Consider the following 16,469-nt stretch of genomic DNA (forward strand, 5'->3'; position numbering starts at 1 on the left):
TCTGTCTTGTCAAGGTTTTGTGAGAAGTACCTGGCCTGCGCGCCAGGATAGGTGTGGCTTATTGTATTTAAGTGTCCGTTTGGTAGGCCTGCATTGCGATTCTGTCCCAAATAGAGCGATTTTACTTGCGATTATAGATCAAAACACTTAGGTAAACTGTTGGAATCATAGAAATAGAATGATCATTCTAATTTTATGGTTGGAGTACAATGGGAACTTGGAATGCAGTTTTGTTTGGCATGACAACGAATGAAAAAGTCAGGGAGGAGATGGTTGTGACAGAGTAGGAACCAAAGTGGGTCAGTGTTTCCCAGGGGACCCTAATTAGATTTAAATAGATGGGTACATTCAGACATAGATTTTAGAATATTCTGCGCCTTTTCATCTGATTTTAAGAGCAAGCTATTCTACAAACAATGCTGATTTACTCCACCACTTTTACCGGGCTGTATTAGCGCAAAAGTTTGCTAGCAAGAGTTTCCCCTATCTCAGTGGATTTAGCTAGCCAGTTAGCTAGCGATTAGCATTGGGGTCTAACAAAAAATAAATTGGGCGCTTTTGCAGCTTGCTAAGACCCACCAACTAGCGTTTTGCAGAGAAAAGTTACACAAACAGTATAATATACACTGAGTGTACAAAATATTAAGAACACCTGCTCTTTCCATGACAGACTGACCAGTTGAATCCAGGTGAACGCAATGATCCCTTATTGATGTCACCTGTTAAATCCACTTCAATCAGTGTAGATGAAGGGGAGGAGACCGGTTTAAAGAAGGACTTTTAAGCCTTGAGACAATTGAGAAATTGATTATGTACAGTGAGGGGAAAAAAGTATTTGATCCCCTGCTGATTTTGTACGTTTGCCCACTGACAAAGAAATGATCACTCTATAATTTTAATGGTAGGTTTATTTGAACAGTGAGACACAGAATAACAACAACAAAAATCCAGAAAAACACATGTAAATAATGTTATAAATTGATTTGCATTTTAATGAGGGAAATAAGTATTTGACCCCCTCTCCATCAGAAAGATTTCTGGCTCCCAGGTGTCTTTTATACAGGTAACGAGCTGAGATTAGGAGCACACTCTTAAAGGGAGTGCTCCTAATCTCAGTTTGTTACCTGTATAAAAGACACCTGTCCACAGAAGCAATCAATCAATCAGATTCCAAACTCTCCACCATGGCCAAGACCAAAGAGCTCTCCAAGGATGTCAGGGACAAGATTGTAGACCTACACAAGGCTGGAATGGGCTACAAGACCATCACCAAGCAGCTTGGTGAGAAGGTGACAACAGTTGGTGCGATTATTCGCAAATGGAAGAAACACAAAATAACTGTTAATCTCCCTCGGCCTGGGGCTCCATGCAAGATCTCACCTTGTGGAGTTGCAATGATCATGAGAACGGTGAGGAATCAGCCCAGAACTACACGGGAGGATCTTGTCAATGATCTCAAGGCAGCTGGGACCATAGTCACCAAGAAAACAATTGGTAACACACTACGCCCTGAAGGACTGAAATCCTGCAGCGCCCGCAAGGTCCCCTTGATCAAGAAAGCACATATACAGGGCCGTCTGAAGTTTGCCAATGAACATCTGAATGATTCAGAGGAGAACTGGGTGAAAGTTTTGTGGTCAGATGAGACCAAAATCGAGCTCTTTGGCATCAACTCAACTCGCCGTGTTTGGAGGAGGAGGAATGCTGCCTATGACCCCAAGAACACCATCCCCACCGTCAAACATGGAGGTGGAAACATGATGCTTTGGGGGTGTTTTTCTGCTAAGGGGACAAGACAACTTCACCACATCAAAGGGACGATGGACGGGGCCATGTGCCGTCAAATCTTGGGTGAGAACCTCCTTCCCTCAGCCAGGGCATTGAAAATGGGTCGTGGATGGGTATTCCAGCATGACAATGACCCAAAACACACGGCCAAGGCAACAAAGGAGTGGCTCAAGAAGAAGCACATTAAGGTCGTGGAGTGGCCTAGCCAGTCTCCAGACCTTAATCCCATAGAAAATCTGTGGAGGGAGCTGAAGGTTCGAGTTGCCAAACGTCAGCCTCGAAACCTTAATGACTTGGAGAAGATCTGCAAAGAGGAGTGGAACAAAATCCCTCCTGAGATGTGTGCAAACCTGGTGGCCAACTACAAGAAACGTCTGACCTCTGTGATTGCCAACAAGGGTTTTGCCACCAAGTACTAAGTCATGTTTTGCAGAGGGGTCAAATACTTATTTCCCTCATTAAAATGAAAATCAATTTATAACATTTTTGACATGCGTTTTTCCTGATTTTTTTGTTGTTATTCTGTCTCACTGTTCAAATAAACCTACCATTAAAATTATAGACTGATCATGTCTTTGTCTGTGGGCAAACGTACAAAATCAGCAGGGGATCAAATACTTTTTTCCCTCACTGTATGTATGCCATTCAGAGGGTGAATGGGCAAGACAAAATATTTAAGTGCCTTTTGAACTGGGTATGGTAATAGGTTCCAGGCGCACTGGTTTGTGTCAAGAACTGCAACGCTGCTGGGTTTTTAACGCTCAATAGTTTCACGTGTCAAGAATGGTCCACCACCCAAAGGACATCCAGCCAACTTGACACAACTATGGGAAGTATTGGAGTCAACTTGGGACAGCATCCCTATGGAATGCTTTCGACACCTTGTAGAGTCCATGCCCCGACGAATTGAGGGCAACTCAATATTAGGAAGGTGTTCTTAATGTTTTGTACACTCGGTGTAGAGAACGTGGATTTAAATTAAGAAGCAAAGTGGAAAGCTACGTCGTTCTTGTTTGGAAAAATCAGTTGACTGCATGCTGTTGTTTGGTCAATGCATGCAGAGTGAATCTGCAACTCAAGGAACTGCCTGCTTGAGTGACGGGGCGGGGCTTGCTCTGTGTGGGATTGGGAAGCGGCCTAAAGAGGAGAGATGGAGAGGGAACTCTGTCAACTCAAGTAATAAATCAAAAGTAAAAGAAACGGCCGTTAGATGGCTAAGTGGCGTTTCAAAATATTGCAGACTCTTTCGATTTATTGGTATTGCGCATGTCAATATCGCAATTTTGATTAATTGTGCAGCTCTACCGTTTGGGTATGTTCTTTTGGTTTTGGGGAGGCTGCATCTGAGCCTAGTAGACCTCACCTGCGCTTTCTGGTTAAGACAGGTTTTGCCTGATAAGAGTTTTTTGTCTTTTGAATACTGACATTTGGAAGTCAGACCTTTTCTAAATATATCAACTTGTACATTTATCACCGTCATCACCAGCGCTGTGTAAATAAAACCAACAATCCATTTGCACCTCTACCTGCTTGCCTCGTGCTGAATCTTTGTTCTTACGACTGCTACCATGTCTATTCTACACTGATGAATGTGTTTTCCCCCCAACCCTCTCTACCTCTCTGTAGGTTGTATGTGGTCCATATGTGGGATACATGACCAGGGCTGGGCCGAGAGACCCATCTTCGGAAAGATACGGTACATGAACTACAAAGGCTGCACCCGCAAGTTTGACGTGGCACAGTTCGAGAGGAAGTACTGCCCCAAAGACCTGTAATGAAAATGGGAGCAGAGGCAAGTTGTGCAAGGATGGGGAAGAGAGCCATAATCTCCCATACCTGGGTCATATTCGTAAGGGCAAAACGTAGCAAAATGTTGTTCAACGCAAAAAAACGAAAATAAGTATTTCTTATTACACATTCAGGTGATCCCTCTGTTTCAGTCTGTTTTGTTTGGTTTGGTGCCTTGTGAATACGACCCTGTTCTCCAACCTACTCCACAGACTTTAAGATGGGGTGAAGTTCAGTACGGCACATTCAAAAATATATATACACTACCGTTCAAAAGTTTGGGGTCACTTAGAAATGTCCTTGTCCATTAAAATAACATAAAATTGATCAGAAATACAGTGTAGACATTGTTAATGTTGTAAATGGCTATTGTAGCTGGAAACGGCTGATTTTTTTATGGAATATCTACATAGGCGTACAGAGGCCCATTATCAGCAACCATCAGTCCTGTGTTCCAATGGCACGTTGTGTTTGCTAATCCAAGTTTATCATTTTAAAACGCCAATTGATCATTAGAAAACCCTTTTGCAATTATGTTAGCACAACTGAAAACTGTTGTGCTGATTAAAGAAGCAATACAACTGGCCTTCTTGAGACTAGTTGAGTATCTGGAGCATCCGCAATTGTGGGTTCGATTACAGGCTCAAAATGGCCAGAAACAAAGAACTTTCTTCTGAAACTCATCAGTCTATTCTTGTTCTGAGAAATGAAGGCTATTCCATGCGAGAAATTGCCAAGAAACTGAAGATCTCGTACAACGCTGTGTACTACTCCCTTCACAGAACAGCGCAAACTGGCTCTAACCAGAATAGAAAGAGGAGTGGGAGGCCCCGGTGCACAACTGAGCAAGAGGACAAATACATTAGTGTCTAGTTTGAGAAACAGATGCCTCACCTGGCAGCTTCATTAAATAGTACCCGCAAAACACCAGTCTCAACGTCAACAGTGAAGAGGCGACTCCGGGATGCTGACCTTCTAGGCAGAGTTGTAAAGAAAAAGCCATATCTCAGACTGCCCATCTTAATATTTTATTTTTATTGGCCAGTCTGAGATATGGCTTTTTCTTTACAACTCTGCCTAGAAGGTCAGCATCCCGGAGTCGCCTCTTCACTGTTGACAATGATCCAAAACACACAATCAAGTCTACATGGAAATTACTAAAAAGCAGCAAATTGGTAGTTTTGGAATGGCCTAGTCAAAGTCCAGACCTAATCCCAATTGAGATGTTGTGGCAGGACTTGAAACGAGCAGTTCATGCTTGAAAACCCACACGTCACCTGAGTTAAAGCAGTTCTGCATGGAAGAGTGGGCCAAAATTCCTCCACAGCGACGTGAGAGACTGATCAACAACTACAGGAAGCATTTGGTTGGAGTCATTGCAGCTAAAGGTGGCACAACCAGTTATTGAGTGTAAGGGGGCAATTACTTTTTCACACAGGGGAATTGGGTGTTGCATAACTTTGTTTATGAAATAAATGAAATAAATATGTAATTGTTGTGTTATTTGTTCACTTATTTTCCCTTTATCTAATATTCGGTTTTGGTTAAAGATCTGATAACATTCAGTATCACAAATATGCAAAAGTAGAGAAAATGAGAAAGGGGGCAAATACTTTTTCATAGCACTGTAGGCATATTGCACTGAATCATACTGTTTGTTAAAAGCTGGATTTTGATAATATTACTCTTATATCAACATGCTCGTTTCTCCCCTTCAACAACTCTATACCGCTTTTTGCACAGTAGGCATCAAGTCACTTGCCGATAATGTTGCCTAAAACATGTATTTGAAAGGTCTATCATTAATCAGCAAACACACAGCTCCTAGATGCTGTCAATTGCCCAACTTCTAGGCCAATTTAGAGATATTGCGCTCCAAAGGGATAACGGCATATAACATGATGTAGGTTAATGAAATGGTCGAAATTTAAGAATTTATTAGCCTAGTGGTTATAAGTGTTTAGGCATATCATGTTAATTAGGCCTCATGTAAAATATTGTCAAAGGCGCAAGAGATACCTACTGTTGCATGAATGTCTAGATTATTTAAGGGTTGATCGTATAGAAATATCAAATTCTTTCAACTCCAAAACAATCTATGGTGCATGAACCACTGACCCACTACCCTTTTCTATAATCAAGACACCTGCTGGTAACTCTTAACTAATCAGGACAGCTCATGAGGTCTCCTAAATATATGTAAACTAGGTGTAACTCTTATGACTAAAGAGGCTTCATGCAAAGCTTTTATTTTGACCCATCAGAGTAGGAGTAAAATGTCTCTATTTTCAGCACTTGCGACCAATGTTCTACTCTGAGACGCTTTGTGGATACGGGCTCAGGTAGTACCGTTTCAAAACGTTTTCCAACTACTGAGCACAGCCAGGGGTTTTCAGCCACAGCATGCTGCTATTTCAGGTTTATATAACTACATGGACTGCAGAAGCAAGCTATACACGCATAACTGTAAGTCGCTTTGGATAAAAGCGTCTGTTAAACGGCATTTACTGTAGCTATAGCAATGTGTGTTAGGTTGTGAAGCAGATCAAACATGTCAAATAGGATGTCAAACAGACTTCTGAGGGTCAAAGGTAATAATACTGCATTGTATTTGTATCTGGTATCTAAGCGACTATGCAAATGATGCTAGTGTATGTACATGTATGTCATACACTAGCGTGTCCACAGCCAGCCAACCCACTAGTCAGCATGGGGATGCTGTTGTTCTGACACTGTGTGGACCCGTCACCCAGAACACACATCCCACCCCTCATGTCTCATGTCAGTGTGAAAAATGTATGCACTCACTAACTGTAAGTGGCTCTGGATAAGAGTGTCTGCTAAATGACTAAAATATAATGTAAATGTATGACAGGTTGATGTTCTTTGGCTTGTTAAGAACATCACAGACAGACTTCCAGTCCATCTTGTGTTGTTACATACTGGATCGTGTTGTCATGTGTTTTGTAGTAGTGACTTATAGCCGTGAGGCGTTAGTATCAATTTCAGTTCAGCATTAGCCTATGTACATTAAAAAATTTTTTTTGGGGGAAGTGCTTTATTTCACGCCTGGTGTTATTTTGGGAACGCTTTACTTGACACCCAGCGTGGTAACACTCATGTAGGTTCCATAAAATTATTTGTTATGACCATATTATGACAGGTTATTACCATATGACAGGTTATTGATATGAAGAGTGTTTGATCCAATATTATAAAGATTTGTAAATGGTATGAGAGAGCGAGGAAAGCCATGTGTTCGTAGTATCAGGAGTGAGTACTAGAAGGTCAGTGTGCCAAGATAGATTGGGGGGCCACTAGTTCTAATCTTAGGATTGGTGCGTGATGGAATGGACTGGCTAGGGTGAGATATGACACCAAGGAGAGGAATGATATGTAGGAAGTGAGTGGCAGCTAGTAATAGTTAGCAACTGGGTAGGATAGAGGGTAGACTGGAAGAGCACTATATAGGCTGAGAGAGAGTCTATGTAATTCAGTCATATGCTAAGAGGCAAAGCACTTTCGTCTTATTAAGTGATCCAGTACTGAAATAAATGTAAATCAAACTTCCATCTGAGTGTCTGCTACGTTCTCTTACATCCTGAACTTCTTATGTTCAGTTATGACAGTTATGTCAGCTGTTATGACGGGTGTCATAATGTGTTATGACACTGGGTGTCAAGTAAAGTGTTACCGTTATTTTTTGTGTCACAGTTGTCTTACGCAGAGATTAGCATGATGCTTTGTATTTTTCTAATAAAGTTGTAATTTGTTTTTAGTCTAGTGTTCTGTGTCCTATAAATTATTATTCTATAATGTTAACCCAATGGCTACATCAACTCTTATATAATATTTTTTTGTATCTTATCCCAAAACCAGTCTGGTTTCAGAGCTAAACCTAGTACAATCTCAGTTGCAACCAAGGCTATCTGTGATCTTCAGGATGCACAGGACAAAAAAAGAGCATTGTGTATCACTTTTTGATTAATCAAAAGTTTTCTACATTGTTGACCAGGGGCTGTTGCATAGATAACAAAAAATAATTTTAAAGCTAGTCAGCGATGCACAAAGTAAACAGTTATTTTGGATCTATTTCCGCAACAACTAAGAGCATTGAAGTGCCAGACTGAATTTCTCAGCTGTTTCCGGTCCCGCAGCCATCATGTGTAGCTATTGAAGCGAACCCGTGCACATGCGCAGATACTCTGTGATTAATCCTTGAGTGCATCATCTTGCATTGCGCTCATCTGAAACATCTGCGGTGCTGCTTGTGGCAACATCAAATCGCTGAGTCTGACTTAAAGCAAAGATGATCTAGATAAGGACAAGATGCAGGACTCAATGCTCTAACGATACTAATGTCCGCAAACCGGGGTGGGAGCAGGCGGGAACATTCGCATGTGAACAACCGGCACAACTATGATATAACATTTGGTTTTCTCAAAGTTGCCGGGATGCCACGTGTCCGATTTTATTAGTACATTTGTAACAACCTAACCATTTAGAAACTTCCATTAGATCAGATAAGCCTCACATAAAATGTAACTTCAAATGTTCTATTGACCAAATTTGACCACCCCAAATCTGTCCACGTTAAGCAGATCATCAATTATAAAGCAATTGAGGAGTTTTTGTATGTGGGTCAATGAGAGTCGAATAGGCGATATGCACAGGCGAGCATGCCGTGTTTCCGGTTAAATCTCAGGACGGATGTAAACTTCCGGTTATCGTAGAATGCTGTGCTACCATTGAATGCTTGTCGTCAAAAACATCCGAAACGGTTAATTTTCGTCGTTGTTGTTGTTTATCTTAATGTTTATGTTAATGTTTTTACTTGTAATACTTCGTCTTGACTTATAACACGATGACGTGTAAACGTACGAAAGTGTCCTTTCAAAAACGGGATGACAGCTCTTCCAGCCATCACTGCTGTGTGCCGCAATGTACAGTGTTTCCCAAAGACAGTGAATTACATAAACGGTGGGTGATTAACATTCGACGAGTCAACTTTCTTACAACAAACACACGAGTCTGCAGCTGACACTTTCTAAGTGAAGATGTGATAGAGCCTCCGACTCCAGCTGGGCGCAGACGTCTGAAGAAGGGAGCTGTTCCAGTGCTGTTTCAATGGAACAATTTCAGTCTTCCAGCCCCACGGCCCGGAGTTTGGGAAATGACCGAGTGCAAAACTTGTTCTTTTTACTGGTGTAAGCAACTTATCTACTGTCTCGTGTCACTTTTGTGCTTTCTGCATCACTTTCCTACTGTCTTGCACCACTTGGCTATACTGTCTCCCACCACTTACCTATTGTCTTGTGCCATTTACCTACCTTCAAACAGTATTGGCAGAGCAGTAGGTGAGTGGTGCAACATTGTAGCCTAGTACCAATAGCAACAGTAGAGTGAAGGTTTTGCTCCTAATTCCTCTTGAAAAGTAGAAACATCAAGTACAAAAGCAAGGAAGTTGGGCCATATGTTTATAAAGAAAGAAGTAAAGATGACAGGACAGTTTTGAGAAGAACATCAGCAGTTTTTTATTTTATTTATTTCACCTTTATTTAACCAGGTAAACCAGTTGAGAACAAGTTCTCATTTACAACTGCGACCTGGCCAAGATAAAGCAAAGCAGTGCGATAAAAACAACAACACAGAGTCACATATGGGGTAAAACAAAACAAAGTCAAAAATACAACAGAAATACATATATATACAGTGTGTGCAAATGTAGCAAGTTATGGAGGTAAGGCAAGCAGTTTGAAGAATAGCTGAGTGGAATATGTTACTGTCATTGCAGTCATCAAGTCAGGAAAAAGTAGTAATCTCATTATTGTTTACATTTCAAACCAAACTCCAATTTGTTTACAACAGACCCAACAACAAAGCATGGCAATTCCCACTCAGCTACCCTGGTCTGTATTAGGCTACCACTGTTCAGCTATCGTGAAAACCACTAAAGTTCTAAAGTGTTCTCTTAGCAATGGCAATCAAAGCTGTGGTAACATTAAATGAGTAAAACATGTGTTGAACGGAACCTTGAACAAGTTCAACAGAACTTTGAACGTGTCACTTAATCTAGTCCTACTCTCAGCTGGTGTGGTGGCTTTAGTTTCTTAATTGAGCGGTAGCAGTGGGCTCTCACAGAGATCTCATTTGTAGCCCTGTTTTTACCTGATACTTTCATAAAAGTACAAACACATGAAGTGAGAGGTATATACACATGATTAAACTTTATTTAAAGCATGATTAACCTGAAGCAGGACGGAGTCGTGACTTAAAACACCAAAGCAAGGCTTCTAGCTCAGGCTAGCTAGCGTTAGCATATTACCTTCAAAGAAAAGAAGAAACTTAAAATGTTAAGCCTTTATCCAGTTTGCTACGTGGTGTCGTACTGAATGTCCGGACGACCCTCCGTATATCATTAACAGATACTTTAGGCAACTCCAGCAAACACCTTGTAAACTTCATCTCTGCCATCATAACGGTCTACTGTCACTGTCTGATGTTTTTTTTTCCGGTAACAGGAAATGCCCAAGCATCCTGACGCCAATGCGGAAGTGATGCGTGCATAGAGCCTATTCAGTCAAGGTAAAAATGAATTGCTATTTTGATACATGAGGCTTATTTTAGCTAATAGAAGTTTCGTAAAGGTTGTTACGAGTGTACTGATAAGTTTGATGCACATGACATCCCGGCAACAGTGAGGAAAAAAACCCCTATCGGAGTTGTTCCTGTTGATATTCGAGACGGTCTACAGTATACATACATTATTTACGAGGCTAGCATAGCATCTCACTCTCCACTGAATACGGGCAGTTGACATCAACACCCCTCATAGAATGTTTTCAAAGATGGATCCAAATAGAGGAATAGGCAGGTGCTTGAGAACCCACCGTTCCGCTCTGTGGACGAAGAATCCCATTGTTAGGGTGGCGACACACGCATCTTGTCATTACAATGAGTATATATATATATATATATACCCCCCACCCCCTTTTACCATCAGAACAGTCTTAATTCGTCGGGCATGGACTGTACAAGGTGTCGAAAGCGTTCCACAGGGATGCTGGCCCATGTTCCACAGGGATGCTGGCCCATGGTGGACCATTCTTGATACACACGGGAAACTGTTGCGCGTGAAAAACCCAGCAGCGTTGCAGTTCTTGATACAAACCGGTGCGCCTGGCACCAACTACCATACCCCGTTCAAAGGCACTTACATTTTTGGGTATTGCCAATTCACCCTCTGAATAGCACACATACACAATTCATGTCTCAGTTGTCTCAAGGCTTAAAAGTAATTCTTTAACCTATCTCCTCCCCTTCACCTACACTGATTTGAAATGGATTTAACAGGTGACATCAATAAGGGATCATAGTTTTCACCTGGATTCACCTGGCCAGTCTGTCATAGAAAGAGCAGGTGTTCCTAATGTTTTGTACACTGTGTAGATGAGTTTGACGTGTTGTGTGACCAGCTAGTGGAGATGAGTCATTAGCACTGTGGCCTAGGTATACTTTGCAAAGTGTCCCACAGAGAGAAACAAATATTTGGAAATATACTATCCTCTTACTTTTCTGTACATCACGACAGCAAGTTATTTTTTATATTTTTCCCATAAATGTACAGGTAAGGTCAGTGAAAATCAAAACACTGCCAAATTTGGGCTACACATCAACACTTAAGGGATAGTTCAAAGATGTTACATATTTATATGGGATCAATTCCCTATACTAGGCAATCTCCCCTACGGTATTTAGACTGCTGGCTGGCAGCAATAATGTATTTACATGTTCAGTCATTTAAAGTGGGAAATTCAAACATTGCAGATTGTAAAATAGATTTTCGATGCAACAGCATACTAATCAGTAACTTATTATTATTTTAAATATACAACTCCTGTAGGCCTATAGCCTGCCGCTGGGAAATAGGCTAATTAGACGCATGACAACTATATTGTTTGTCTGCCTCACCTACTACCCATATAGATTGGACAACACAAACACTTCGCTTGCCACTAAGCTACCTGCTTGGCGGCAGGTAGCTTAGTGGTTAGGAGCGTTGTGCCAGTAACCGAAAGGTCTCTGGTTCTAATCCCCGAGACGACTAGGTGAAAAATCTGTCGATGTGCCCTTGAGCAAGGCACTTAACCCTAATTGCTCCTGTAAGTCGCTCTGGATAAGAGCGTCTGCTAAATGACTTATTATTATTATTATTATTATTTACATGTGGAAATTAAAAAGGAGGGTTACTGTCAATTATTTATTTAAATTCATAAAATGTAGATAGGTGTGAGATGGGGAGCACATGGGCCCCCAGAGCTTGTGGGCCCCCGGCTGCAGGGGCTTCCACTATGGCAGTGACGGTACCCCCTAATCCTAAACACAGACAGAATCTAATATGAATATCATACTCCGTTGAGTGTTTATTGGGAGGTGTGCCCCTTTCTGTACAATCAGGTCATTTCTGGGTAATATTTCTGTCCATTTACAGCAGGGTTCTTCAATTCCGGGCCTGGAGGGCCGAAACACTTCTGTTTTTTATTCCTACCTGGTAGTTAATTGCACTCACCTGGTGTCCCAGGTCTGAATTAGCCCCTGATTAGAAGGAGAGGATGAAAAACAGAGGTGTTTCGGCCCTCCAGGACCGGAATTGAAGAACCCTGATTTACAGGGACCCCTGTTGGCTTTGAGCAAAAAGTTTAGTATAGCCTCTTACATGTTGGGATGACCTTCAACTTCCTTCAAACTGCACGTAGAGACATAAAAATTATATCCATGAGTTCATCTGACTCATAGGAAATTACCCCAAATACCGAAGTATCCCTTTAATGTTGGGATATTCTTGTTTTTCAGCAAATGTTGGATATGAAATGCTGCATTATTCTACTGTCTATCACTGTTGTAATATGCTAGAAAGCTAATCTGGCTAATAAACTGCTTTAATAAGGACCTTTCCAGGGATTAACCCCTGACCCCTATTAGCAAGAGACAATAGCAATTCCGTCTGTGTGTGTGTGTGTGTGTGTGTGAGAGAGAGTAAATCTTTGTTTTAATTTCATACTAATTTGTTTTGGCCAACTCATTTGTACGACTGCGTGTAAACACTCCAAGTAGAAAATTGAGTTTAGGGTAAATCCATATGAATTCAATCGCTTTTCGACAGCATCCATTGTGATTTAAACAACACTTGCCATACATGTTTGCCCATGGAAGAAGTGGTCAGAAAGTGTTTTTTTTGGAGATAGAGTTGCTCAGAGTTAACTATTTTGCATACCCCACCATACCATGAGACATCCATGTCTTCATCACTGGAAAATATAAATGGTGGAGTTTGATATCATTTAAAACTTAGAGTTGTCAAACAATTTTTTAAATCATTTTTTAAAATGTTTTCGAAAAGTGTCATTTTTAAAAACATTTAACGTCAATTATCTAAAAATACGTAAACTCCGATTTGTTTCATATTCGCATATGTTGTAGCTTAGACCCTACTTTACATCATCTGAGGTTTTTGTGTTGTGCCCGCCATCGGTTGAGACACAACATGCTCTTGAATACAGAGTTTTACACGTTTTTAGATAATTGACGTTTAAGGTTTGTACGCTTTTAAATTATCTCAATCTCAACCGTTTATCTTTTCCAGTGATGAAGACATGGATGTCTCATGGTATGGTGGGGTATGCAAAATAGGTCAACTTTGAGCACCTTTATTTCTTGAATGTTTTGGCATTCATGTGCAAAAAGTCATTTTCTGAGAACTTCTACAATGGGCAAATACGAATTGAAGATTTCGTTCAAATCAAAAAGGGTGCTTTCAAAAAGTGATTGAATTCATCTGAATTTACCAATTTTTCCTCAAGTTTGTATTAATTAGTCAAACTAATCCTGTGGTGCAGTTTGGGTCCACGACATCATAATATGATGTGATGTACTGGTCTTCAATGGAACCCATGTCCTCATGAAAAACTCATGACTCCCCAGTAAAGCAACAAATAAACTTGTATTACATTTACCATGAGGTGTGCATCAGCAATTTTGCCACCTCAAACCCATCTGAACTATCTCCAACTGCTAGAGCTGAGTGGCGTGTATTCATGGATGCCAGGGGAAGCCAGACTTCCCCAAATATTTGACCAATAAAAATAAATAAATAATAAAATATCTTTAAGTTTGTTTTCACTGTATTAAAAAAAGCATATATAGCCTAGTTGATTTCATTATGTTTAAATGTTTAAGTTGAAAATGGTGCTAGAATAGCGGAGGCAGTGCTCCTGTTGTCTTTGTGCTGGTGTGCAGTAACTCTGTAGTTCTACTTCATTAGTTGTTTAGTAAACAGTTGAAAACATTAACTTGCTTGACCATGCTTTCATGTACAGTGGGGAAAAAAAGTATTTAGTCAGCCACCAATTGTGCAAGTTCTCCCACTTAAAAAGATGAGAGAGGCTTGTAATTTTCATCATAGGTACATGTCAACTATGACAGACAAAATGAGGAAAGAAAATCCAGAAAATCACATTGTAGGATTTTTTATGAATTTATTTGCAAATTATGGTGGAAAATAAGTATTTATTTGGTCAATAACAAAAGTTTCTCAATACTTTGTTATATACCCTTTGTTGGCAATGACACAGGTCAAACGTTTTCTGTAAGTCTTCACAAGGTTTTCACACACTGTTGCTGGTATTTTGGCCCATTCCTCCATGCAGATCTCCTCTAGAGCAGTGATGTTTTGGGGCTGTCGCTGGGCAACACAGACTTTCAACTCCCTCCAAAGATTTTCTATGGGGTTGAGATCTGGAGACTGGCTAGGCCACTCCAGGACCTTGAAATGCTTCTTACGAAGCCACTCCTTCGTTGCCCGGGCGGTGTGTTTTGGATCATTGTCATGCTGAAAGACCCAGCTACGTTTCATCTTCAATGCCCTTGCTGATGGAAAGAGGTTTTCACTCAAAATCTCACGATACATGGCCCCATTCATTCTTTCCTTTAAATGGATCAGTCGTCCTGGTCCCTTTACAGAAAAACAGCCCCAAAGCATGATGTTTCCACCCCCATGCTTCACAGTAGGTATGGTGTTCTTTGGATGCAACTCAGCATTCTTTGTCCTCCAAACACGACGAGTTGAGTTTTTACCAAAAAGTTATATTTTGGTTTCATCTGACCATATGACATTCTCCCAATCCTCTTCTGGATCATCCAAATGCACTCTAGCAAACTTCAGACGGGCCTGGACATGTACTGGCTTAAGCAGGGGGACACGTCTTGCACTGCAGGATTTGAGTCCCTGGCGGCATAGTGTGTTACTGATGGTAGGCTTTGTTACTTTGGTCCCAGCTCTCTGCAGGTCATTCACTAGGTCCCCCCGTGTGGTTCTGGGATTTTTGCTCACCGTTCTTGTGATCATTTTGACCCCACGGGGTGAGATCTTGCGTGGAGCCCCAGATCGGGGGAGATTATCAGTGGTCTTGTATGTCTTCCATTTCCTAATAATTGCTCCCACAGTTGATTTCTTCAAACCAAGCTGCTTACCTATTGCACATTCAGTCTTCCCAGCCTGGTGCAGGTCTACAATTTTGTTTCTGGTGTCCTTTGACAGCTCTTTGGTCTTGGCCAAAGTGGAGTTTGGAGTGTGACTGTTTGAGGTTGTGGACAGGTGTCTTTTATACTGATAACAAGTTCAAACAGGTGCCATTAATACAGGTAACGAGTGGAGGACAGAGGAGCCTCTTAAAGAAGAAGTTACAGGTCTGTGAGAGCCAGAAATCTTGCTTGTTTGTAGGTGACCAAATACTTATTTTCCACCATAATTTGCAAATAAATTCATTAAAAATCCTACAATGTGATTTTCTGGATTTTTTTTCTCAATTTGTCTGTCATAGTTGACGTGTACCTATGATGAAAATTACAGGCCTCTCTCATCTTTTTAAGTGGGAGAACTTGCACAATTGGTGGCTGACTAAATACTTTTTTTCCCCACTGTAACTGTTTGTTAATGCAATATTTGCTTTGTGGACATCACTGGACAGATGTTGCTCTCTGGTTTTGTGATGAAACTAACATATGTGTAGTTGAATGTATTCCGCCTCTGTGACTGTAGTCTTTTTGTTGTCTCTGCCTTATTTTTATCACAGTGGCTTATGAACTAATGGGTTATAGAGCAAACAACACTATCACAACATAGGTTGTATTATGGCTTTTTTACTGGCTTGACTTGACTTGGCTTCCCCAGTGATTTTACCCACAAACTGCTACTAGAACAACATAATTGAAAATGAATTATAGGATCTCTATGCTTAGAAGAACTGCCCAGGAAATGAAATGCCTATGTGCCAAATTCTGTTGCACCAATACCAATGACGCAAAATTAAGTTGCTGGATTTTTTTCCATCAATAATGATTGCCAATGTTGCACTGTAAAGCAGGCTAGTAGTTGTATTAAAAAGGATTATATGTCTTTCTGAATCGTTTCTCAAGGGTTCTGTGTTGCACATGCAAATTAACCCCATAACCATTCATTCTGTTGTCGGAAAATGGAAAAACGTACACTCATAATTGCCAGAGGAGGAAACATTGCCATGGTAACTTATGTATTGACCCCTGCTCTGTCTCTGAACCATACACAAACATTATTACATATATGTTCAGTAAATTCATAATGTATGTTCTTATGTAGCTCAGTTGGTAGAGCATGGGGTTTGCAACGCCAGGGTTGTGGGTTCGTTTCCCACGGGGGGCCAGTATGAAATAAATAAATAAAAATTCAACAAAGAAAAAAAACAAGTATGCACTCACTAACTGTAAGTCGCTCTGGATAAGAGCGTCTGCTAAATGACTAAAATATAAATGTAAAACACTATCATTAACACTTAGCTCTAAGTATAAGCAAGTGCAAG

The 16,469-nt window shown here is 40.8% G+C and overlaps 1 protein-coding gene across 2 annotated transcripts in view; it reads left to right on the top strand.

Moving 5' to 3' along the window:
• LOC121580695 (CPD photolyase) overlaps positions 1-3,895 on the top strand; it is a 28,311-nt gene extending 24,416 nt beyond the window's left edge. For both annotated transcript variants that reach the window (XM_041895684.2, XM_041895685.2), the window contains exon 10: positions 3,415-3,895. In XM_041895684.2, the coding sequence (XP_041751618.2) occupies positions 3,415-3,563 (149 nt within the window). In that variant the 3' untranslated portion in view covers positions 3,564-3,895. The remainder of the gene's footprint in view (positions 1-3,414) is intronic.
• The last annotated feature ends 12,574 nt before the right edge of the window (positions 3,896-16,469 follow it).

The sequence above is a fragment of the Coregonus clupeaformis genome, chromosome 14, assembly GCF_020615455.1.
Source record: "Coregonus clupeaformis isolate EN_2021a chromosome 14, ASM2061545v1, whole genome shotgun sequence".
NCBI classification, from domain to species: domain Eukaryota; kingdom Metazoa; phylum Chordata; class Actinopteri; order Salmoniformes; family Salmonidae; genus Coregonus; species Coregonus clupeaformis.